The 9,598-nt window shown below is 38.9% G+C and overlaps 3 protein-coding genes across 3 annotated transcripts; all 3 read right to left on the bottom strand.

Moving 5' to 3' along the window:
• LOC124639101 lies at window positions 1-2,509 on the bottom strand. Its single transcript, XM_047176331.1, has 3 exons — window positions 932-2,509; window positions 220-487; window positions 1-77 (listed from the first exon to the last, which is right to left on the bottom strand). Exons 1-3 carry the CDS (start codon window positions 2,507-2,509, stop codon window positions 1-3), a joined length of 1,923 nt encoding a protein of 640 aa, XP_047032287.1.
• Window positions 2,510-2,703: 194 nt separating this feature from the next.
• LOC124638884 lies at window positions 2,704-4,433 on the bottom strand. Its single transcript, XM_047176020.1, has one exon. The coding sequence runs from the start codon at window positions 3,998-4,000 to the stop codon at window positions 2,882-2,884; it is 1,119 nt and encodes a 372-aa protein (XP_047031976.1). The 5' UTR covers window positions 4,001-4,433; the 3' UTR covers window positions 2,704-2,881.
• Window positions 4,434-4,574: 141 nt separating this feature from the next.
• On the bottom strand, window positions 4,575-9,483 carry LOC124638881 (OTU domain-containing protein 4-like). Its single transcript, XM_047176015.1, has 7 exons — window positions 9,322-9,483; window positions 8,641-8,808; window positions 7,407-7,538; window positions 6,857-7,252; window positions 6,486-6,668; window positions 6,150-6,208; window positions 4,575-5,793 (listed from the first exon to the last, which is right to left on the bottom strand). Exons 2-7 carry the CDS (start codon window positions 8,797-8,799, stop codon window positions 5,376-5,378), a joined length of 1,347 nt encoding a protein of 448 aa, XP_047031971.1. The 5' UTR covers window positions 8,800-8,808; window positions 9,322-9,483; the 3' UTR covers window positions 4,575-5,375.
• Window positions 9,484-9,598: the final 115 nt, after the last annotated feature.

Genomic DNA, 9,598 nt, shown 5'->3' with positions numbered 1-9,598 from the left:
TCACGTGGCTTCTTCGAGGAATGTTTGTGCAGAACCGAACACAGGCATTTTGAATACGCTGTATAACGTGTTCTGTCCTAGAAAGAAGGCATGGTCCATACACTATATCACAATAGTTTAGCCTAGATAGAATAAGACTGTCAACGAGTTGTTTGCGCAATGGGATGGACAGGTACTTTCGTATTCCATACAGAACCTTCAGTCTATAAAAACAGTTACGCAGAACATTATTGATATGGGCCTCAAACCTTAATTCGGGATCCATAGTTAAACCCAGATTGCATACTAGCTCAACTCTCTCAATGCTCTCGCCCATGACTGTCAACGCAGGATTAGTGGTCAAGATTGTACGCACTTGGTTCCTAGAACCCAGAACTATAAACTTCGATTTAAGGGGGTTAAGTACCAGAGAGTTCACTTCAGACCATTCAACCACTCTCTGCAAATCTTCGTTGATTTTCTGCACAGCCACAGATGTTTCATCAGCCTTGAAAGAGATGTACAATTGTATATCATCGGCGTACATATGGTAATTACAGTGAATGAATGACTTTGTGATATCTGCACTGTACAGTATGTACAACAGGGGCCCCAAAATCGAGCCTTGAGGAACGCCCCTCGACACGCGGAGGGGGGCGGATGACACCCTTGACCCATCTTCTGTGTGCAATTCCACTAACTGAGATCGATCGGAGAGGTAGCTTCTAAACCACTCAACTGCATCAGGGTCAAAGCCGTAGAAAGCCAATTTGGACAACAATAGAGTGGTGTTGATTGCGTCAAAAGCGCGGGAAAAATCTAGCAATGCCAGGATTGTACCCTCCCCCCTATCGCGCGCTTCAAGAATATTCCCTACAACATCAGCCAAAGCCGTTGCAGTACCCCTACCCTGTCTAAACCCTGATTGCAGATCTGGAAGAATTTTATTTACCTCCAGAAAATTTACTACTTGGGAGTAGACTACCCGTTCTAGAATCTTGGAGAGGCAAGGCAGAATACTGATAGGTCTCAAGTCCTTTGTACTGACTGGATTATTATTTTTGGATATAGGACGGACGATAGCGCATCGCCATAGTTCAGGGAATGTACTCGTGGTAATAGAGCAGTTAATTATATCAGTAATGGCTTGCAAGGCATTAGGCAAAGCAAGGGATATCATATCAAGGCTGATACAGTCGATACCTTGTGCATTAGATCCCAGGCTCTTAATTATCTTAAGAACAGCCTCGGCGTTGGTCGTTGTAAGACTGAATGTGGCATCACCAAAGCTATGTGTCTCAAAGTAGGACTGCTGTGACACATTTAGATGACAGTTGCCCGGCACATCCAGGAACGCAGCATTAATTTCATCAGGGTTGTTGAAATGTCCTGGTAGTAATCTTTGCGTGTGATCTGGCAGCACATCAGACTTTAGGTTGCGCCATAACAGTTTAGGGTCCTTAATATGGTCATTGATGCTCTTTGTGAAATATGATTTCTTCTCGCTAGCCAGGGCCGTAATAGCTTGATGCTTGAGTTGAAGATAATATTGCTTATGTCCTGGTAACTTAGTTTTGCGAAACCGTGCCCTTGCCTCATCTCTCATCTTCGATATTAGCCTAACATTATCAGTTATCCACGGAGTGGGACGGGTTTTAAAGGTCATGCTTTTGAGAGGAGCATGGAGATCAAAAAGCTGATTCAAAAAGAAGTTAAATGTTTGCACCATATCATTAACATTACTCATGTCACCAACCGATGACCATGGTATATTCCCCAAATCCATTATGAAGTAGTCCTCCAGTATGTTTTTGAGCGGACGAAATACAACCGACCTGGGTTTGAACGTAGGCTTTTTAAAAATTGTCTCGCATGTGATAAACGAGTGATGGCCAAGCTCACTAATATGATTCACAATGACGTTACGAGTAGGAGCATCTGTGCAGACAACATCAATTAGCGAACTACTGTCTCCCACATAGTGTGTGGGTGTTTGCACTAGCTGTTGAATATTCAAGTGATTGAGAAACTCCGTAAGTTCTTTCGTTTTTGTGCTATCAACATCTAACATATTAACGTTAAAGTCTCCCAACAGAATCAGATGATCATAAGGTGCCAACCCACTAATGCTGTCAGTCAAGGCGTCCAGAAAAGTATGTAACTCTAGCCATGGTGGACGATAAGCAGTGCCAATAAGTAGTTTTTTTTTATTGACATTGAGGTTCAGCCAGAGCTGTTCCACATTGCTGTGCTCAGGATGAGGTCTGATGCGCGCAGTGATTCCATTTTTAAGGTAAAATGCGACCCCTCCGCCTCGCCCACCACGGACAGTCGTGGGACGCGGTATGTGTTTAAGTCTATACCCAGGCACACTAGGCGCGCGGCCATCCTCACCCTTGCGCAACCAAGTTTCGTTGATAGCCATTATATCCACGGAATAGTTGCCCATGGCTATCAGAAATTGATCTTGATTAGTCCCCAGTGAACCTGCGTTTAACAAACCAAACTTGATGTATTTAGCTGGAGTCATTTGCATTTGTTATGTACTGTAAATTTAATTATGTATATAGATTTTGTTTGTACTGTATATAGTTTTTTGTGTATAATGTATATAGCTATTGTATAAAATATATATAGTTTTTGTAGATATTGTTTGTGTATATAGCTTTGATATATAATGAGTATAGCTTCTATATATAATGTATATAATAATAATTTTTGTGAAATGTTAGTGTAAGATTTAACGTGTTTATATAATATAGTTATATAGATTTGAAACAATTTTGACTCACCATATAAGCAAAATATGATAACCCCCTGATAGAAAAGAGTGTGACGCATATTCCCCCACTCATGAATGCTAGACACACACAATGACAAAAATAATAAAAACAGACAGTAATCAAGTTGTTTCATTGACAGATCCAATAATCGCAGCAATGTCCTCGTCGGTGCGGATTCTTTGGGTGGAGTCACCCGGGCCCTTCCTAGCCAGTATGCGACCTCGCTTCGTCCAAACAAACCTCCAGCTGAAGAGGCTAGCAGCGTCTCGCGCCTTCCGAAACAACCGGCGATTAGTTTTAGTGAGGCGCTCGTTAAGGAAGAAACGCTGCGGCGGGCCAGACATGTCCAGGTCAGCAGTCGTCGCGCCCCGGCGCACGCGCGCACTCGCCAGCAGCTGGTCGCGCACATCGCGCCGCGCCAGGCGTACCACTATGGCGCGCGGCCGCGGCACCGCCGGACCGGCAGAGCTTGTGGCGTTGAGCTGCCTACCGCCCACCCGCTCCGCACTGACGATGTCACGTTCCTCCAGCGTGACCCCCAACTTGAGGCCTATTACCTTGGCAATGTGAACCGGGTTGTCAGCTGTGCTCTCGGGAATATTTGAGATTTCGATGTCATTACTGAGAAGGTCTTGATCCCTGTCGTTCAGTTCCCTCCTTAATTCTTCCACAATCCCCTCCACGGATGAATGTGTGGAAGGGGAGGTCTCCCGCCGCTGTTCCAGTGCATTAATTCTGGCCTCCAGGCCGTCAATACGGGTATTGCAGCTCTGCATGGATAATTTAAGATCCATCATCTCCTCCAGCATCTTGCTGCGGAACTCCAGAAGGTCAGCACGCATCGCCCTCAACTCCTCCACTAGAGTCAAGTCGGAGCCAGCTTGCGGCGCAGGAGGAACAGACGATAGACTCGCAGATTGTTGCCCGACGGCCTCAGGTAAAGGGCTGGAACAACTAACAGTCCTGGTGTTGGGTGAACTCGGCACCACGCTTGTATGTTCTACAGGGCTGGTGCTAGAACAGGGAGGGCTTTCCGCAAGACCTCTGACTGGAGTATCCGCCCTATTGTCCCTTAACAGGTTCTTCTTACACTCTGGGCAGCGCCAGCCTGCAGGGACAACGCCTTTTGCTACAACTCCTACGCACCCTCTGTGGTACGCCATTTTGCATTTACCACATTTAGCGCCCTCTGCCGGTACCATAAAGCGACCGCAACCGTGGCAATTGACACCAGGCATGATGGTAGGCAAATAGGTAACTTGCGTCTGAGGTGATTCGCCGTTCACACGCTAGATGGCGCTGTTAACTCGATGTCGATCGTTGACAGATAACGAGAATATCAGCCCTCTGTCTATGCCGTCGGTCTGTCAAATCGAGAGAGACGAGAATATCCGACACTTATTAAAAATAGAGGGTAGAACTCAATTACGCAAAGTCACTGTAAGTATTGTTTTGTATAGTTTAGAACCTTAAGCACTGTTTTTATTAACCACTTTAATATATGTCACTGTATGTTTCACTGTGTTCACTATAAGTAAAGTCACTGAGCCGAAACAAGTGTTTATTATTTTTTAAGAATTAAAAGTATGGACACAGATCTACACCGATAGACGTCACAACTGTCAGATTTCTTTGACTTTTACTTTGGCTTTAACTTTTGATGAAGAAACTGGCTGTAAGGGTATACATATCTCTAGCCAGCTAATAACTATTTTATTCTTCATTCTGCATTTTCAAATGAAACTAAATAAAAGGAGGTGGAGGGACGAGGTATTTAAATACTATATTATGGTTCTGGTGTAAAAATATTAATTATGTGCTTACAATTATTTATTTTGCAATATATGCTGTTACAGTAAGAACGTTTACAAATATCAGACTAGAATTATATGGTATTTGAAGCTCAAGTGAAGCTCTTATAAACTAAGAGACTATTTATTTTGTAAACTTAGCATTCATAAACACTGATTTCTCAATAACAGGCATAATCACATCTTTTACACCAGAGAAAGTTTGGCAAATATTAAATTCATGATAGTACAAATTTTCTTTTTCTTCCAATGATACAATATTTTTATATTTCAAGTCCATATTTCTCATCAGTGAACAATATTCTCTTTATCGAAACATTTTAAAATCTTAATAATCTCAAAAAATAAAACTTTCTTTTTTAATCATGTGAGTAGATAATATTTGGCAAATATATATAGGTATATATGACTTATTTATCAATAGCTGCCAGGCTATGTATCCCAGCATGTAGATTTGGACAGCTTTGGATGCAGGTACTCTTACTACAGCATTGGGTACACCTGGTATTATTGATGCAGTATTTGTACCAACTGGTACTATTAGTACAGCATTGGGAACATCTGGTACTTTTGTTTCAGTATTTGCACTAGCTTGTACTTTTGGTGCAGCATTGGGTACACCTGGTACTAATGGTGCAGTATTTGGACCATCTTGTACTTTTGGTACAGCACTGGTAACATCTGGTACTATTGATGCAGTATTTGGACCAGCTTGTACTTTTGGAACAGCACTGGTAACACCTGGTTCTATTGGTGCAGTATTTGAACCAGCTGGTACTATTGGTGCAGTATTTAGATCAGCTTATACTTTTGATACAGCTCTGGGAACATCTGGTACTATTGGTGCAGTATTTGAACCAGCTGGTACTATTGGTGCAGTATTTGGACCAGATGGTGCTCTTGGTACAGCACTAGGAAGACCTGGTACTCTTGATACAGCACTGGGAACACCTGGTACTTTTGGTGCAGTATTTGCACCAGTTAGTACTTTTGGTACAACACTGGGAACAACTGATACTTTTGGTGCAGTATTTGTACCAGTTGATACTTTTGGTACAGCACTGGGTACACCTGGTACTTTTGGTGCAGTATTTGGACCAGTTGGTACTTTTGGTACAGCACTGGGAACACGTGGTACTTTTGGTGCAGTATTTGTACCAGCTCGAACTCTCGGTGCAGCATTTGGGCAGCCAATGTATGTGTGGTCCTTTGCTTCTTCACTGAAAGAAATAAAAGTATTTATGAAAAATCACAGGATAAAATATAGGTATTGAGAATTAATTATTAAACAGGTAAATAAATAAATATGATCGATCCATCCGCGTGGCTTTTACTAAGTTCTTACATATTAAACCCCCAATAAGTAATCATTAAATGTCTCTGAGTGTGTCCATTAGTCATAAATAAAGTAAATTTAATTGATCGTTTAGAGGCAGTCCTGTAAAGTGTCTTTTCTAATTTTTAAATATATTGCAAATACAGAAAATAAATCTCTTATATTGGGGATAGTACAGTAGCCATACCGTATAGAGAAAAATCAATAAAATTAGGTAAACTATAGTTAAGTATAACTTACGGATACGGAAATGTGGCCGGACAGGATTTGCATGAAAACTTCCTACCGCTTATTGTTCCCTGTAAAAAGTCACCAATTTTATTAAACTATCAATTTTGCTCTTAAAGACTTAAAGTAAAGGCATCCAAGGAACTGACACAGCGACTGTTCTAGTAAAAGGTGATCAGCCAGCTGTGCAAGACATATCATAGTCCACAAGCATTTGCTCAGACACAAGTGCATTCTGCATTCGTCTGATTTAAAAAAATCAAAAAAAAAATTTGTAATGGCTTCACCATAATTTAATTAATAACTTTGTCCCTGTATATATGAATAAATGATAATGTAACACCGTACCGATGTTTTAGTAACATTGAAGAATTTCCGCACATAAGGCTCGACTGGCATTGGATTGTACTCATTATTATTTATTTTCTTCTTTTTCCTTCTTGGTTCCTTCACTTTGGGTCTTTCGTTTTTTATTAGACCAGGTGCACGGTTATAAATGGGCCTTTTACATTTATTGAAATTTCCTGGTTCCTGAAAAAAGGACATTTAATTTAAATATTTTTTATTTTGAAATAACTATAATATTTATTTATACAAATAAGGAACATGCTGAAACAATGTGGTGAATATTAATGGGAGGTAAGGCACAGTGTTTCGTGGCAACGGCTACTGCGCTGTATGTAGTGGGATATATAAACGGAAAAAAAATATAACATTACCCTATCAACCGTCACATTATACGTTTTCAAACTTATGAAGTCATCACCAGCTTTTTCATCGTCAGAAGCAATTTCTACAGTTGGTATGTCAACTTCTATGGCTTGCACGTCGCTATCACTACTTGATTCATCAGTGTCTTGATTTTTCAGAGATTTTTGTAATATATCTAATATTTCTTTTTCAGAAAGTTCTTCAATTGCTTCCTGTAATTCATGTTCTAACGATCCATTTGTTTGTGCGTCAGGATCAGGCTTTGTTTTGATGAAATCTGATGTCTCTTCTCTGTTGTTGTCATCATCATATTTTATGTAGTAATAATTTATTAGTTCATAGCTGTCTAGAGTCTGCAATTTCAGTTCAGATCTGTTCTGTTTTTCTATGAGTGGTTTTGTTATCTAAAAATATGAAAATATTATAAAAATATTACCCACAGGTGATTAATAATATATAAGTATGCAGATGTTTGGGCACATGCTGATAAAGAGTAGCATACACCTAGCTTTAAAACAAACAAATCCTTTAGCTTTGCATTATAAATAAAGAACATACCTGTCCATTCTTTTTGTACATGTCTTCGAGCGCAGCCTGTGATATTTTACATTTTTCAATTAATTTATGGCATTTTACCAAGCATGGTGCACATTGATAGCAAATATAATTTGGTAGTCCTTTGTATGATTTCTGAAAGCAAATAAAGGCAAGAGTTTCAAAACTAGATAAGAAATATTCATTATCATTTCTGGTGCACGGCAAGAAGCACTGCTTTTAAGCAATTGTATGAATAATTATAATTTTATTATTTGTTGTGCTAATGGACACACTCAGAGACATCTAATGGTTACTTAAGGCATTCCTTAGTGCATATTTTGTATGAGAATCTGTCACTAAGGACTTAAGCAATCATTAAATGTCTCGGAGTGTGGGGGTAAGAGGTGCTATATTATAAGAGGTGCTACATATAATACTAGCCGTTTTCCTGTGGTTTCAACTGTGCCCCATGGTTAACTACTGCTTGTATAGGGATAAAGAATAGCCTGTGTTACTTGGGAAGAGTGAAGCTTTCCAACAGTAAAAGAATTTTTGAGTTTATCCGTTACAAACAAAAATATTTTTTTCCTTGTTTACAATATCTCGCAATAAATACTTTCGCAAGGAACTCAAGTGGCTCCCAATCCGTCTTCGCAGGAACATTCGCATTTTGTTTCTTCTTTTTAATATCCTCTTCAATCCTAAATCTCCATCCTACCTGCGGGAACGTTTCTCCTTTCTCCGCTCACCTGATGCGTCCTGCAGGACACATCTTAAATCCCTTCTTAAAATCCCTTCCCACTCCACTGACTTCTACTCCTATTCTTTCACCATGCACGCTGTACGGCTGTGGAATAAGTTGCCGCCTGAGCTGAGGAGCTGCCAGACTGTTGCTGTGTTTAAAACGCAAGTTGAAAGAACACTATCTTTCCTCTCTGTCATAGATGCATATAGTATTTATTGTATGTATATATATATATGTATGTATTTAAGTAGTTTATGTTAGTGATTATATATTGGTTATATCTTCTTTCTTTTTACACTATCTATCTGTACCTATCTCTTTTATTCTTACTCTCCCATAACGGGCCTGCTGGAAGAAATTTCATTAGAAATAAGCTGTGCCCTTGTACAATTTTTTCTATTATTTATTATTGTTTGTGTTTTATGTGTACAAAACTGTTAAATAAATAAATAAATATTAGTGTAGAATGTAATGAGCAAATTTATTTTTATAGAACAGGTGGTATATTACTTGATATCCTACAACAGCTTCCAACAGTGCAAATACCTCACTACTTGTAGCGAGGTATGTGCTCTGTAGGCTGTGCAACTTTGTGTCCGTGGCTAAGCAGATCCTGCACGCTTCCACGCTGGCTGCTTTCAAGTTTACTGTCTCCTTTGTTTTACTCATTTTGAAAATCTGGAAACAATTTAAGCATCATTAATACAAAAGATAAATGTTATTAAAATTTCATACAAATATACATATATAATATTTCACATTAGTGGCCCGGCCGCTTTATATGTGCTTTGCATTATAAAGTAAAATTACAAAAAATGAGATAAATGAAGAACCACTTGAACGATTTTGTACAAACTTCACATATACTACTAACTAAATAGTCCCAATAAAGTTATGTTTTTATAGGTGAGAAGCATTCTTGAATAAAATTACAGTGAAAAGCTGAAGACTTTGTTTGCTCGAATGCGCATATATCAGGAACGATTTGAAAAATTCTTTCAGTGTTAGATAGTCCATTTATTAAGGCTATAGGCTTTTTTCTGGGTCTACAGGACGCAGGTTAATACATAAATAAATATGTACCTACTAAAAAATTAACTTGGCGCGTATAGTTTAACCAAAAAGTTTCAAAGTATTTGATTGTTTTTGGATTACCTACCTCTAAATCAAAACAAAAAAAATATTACTTACCTTTAAAGGAACATCTAAGATCTTTTGATATTCAGTTCTTTTCAGTATGTTTGGTCACATGAATAACTTTATTTTTTCCTAAGAAAGTTTTTATCATTCGATAAAAAATCCATAAAACAAAAATAAAATACCATGCTGTTTTGACGTTGACAGATTTATTGATTATTTATTATGATGACAGTTGTGTGGAGACAGAATTTTTTCTATTGCAACACCAATTTTTTTACACCAAGTGGTTTTTAACCGACTTCCCAAAAAGGAGGTTCTCAATTAAGAT

The sequence above is a fragment of the Helicoverpa zea genome, chromosome 18, assembly GCF_022581195.2.
Source record: "Helicoverpa zea isolate HzStark_Cry1AcR chromosome 18, ilHelZeax1.1, whole genome shotgun sequence".
Classification (NCBI taxonomy): Eukaryota; Metazoa; Arthropoda; class Insecta; order Lepidoptera; family Noctuidae; genus Helicoverpa; species Helicoverpa zea.
Note: the sequence above shows the minus strand (reverse complement) of the source record. Positions and strands in the feature narration are given on the sequence as shown.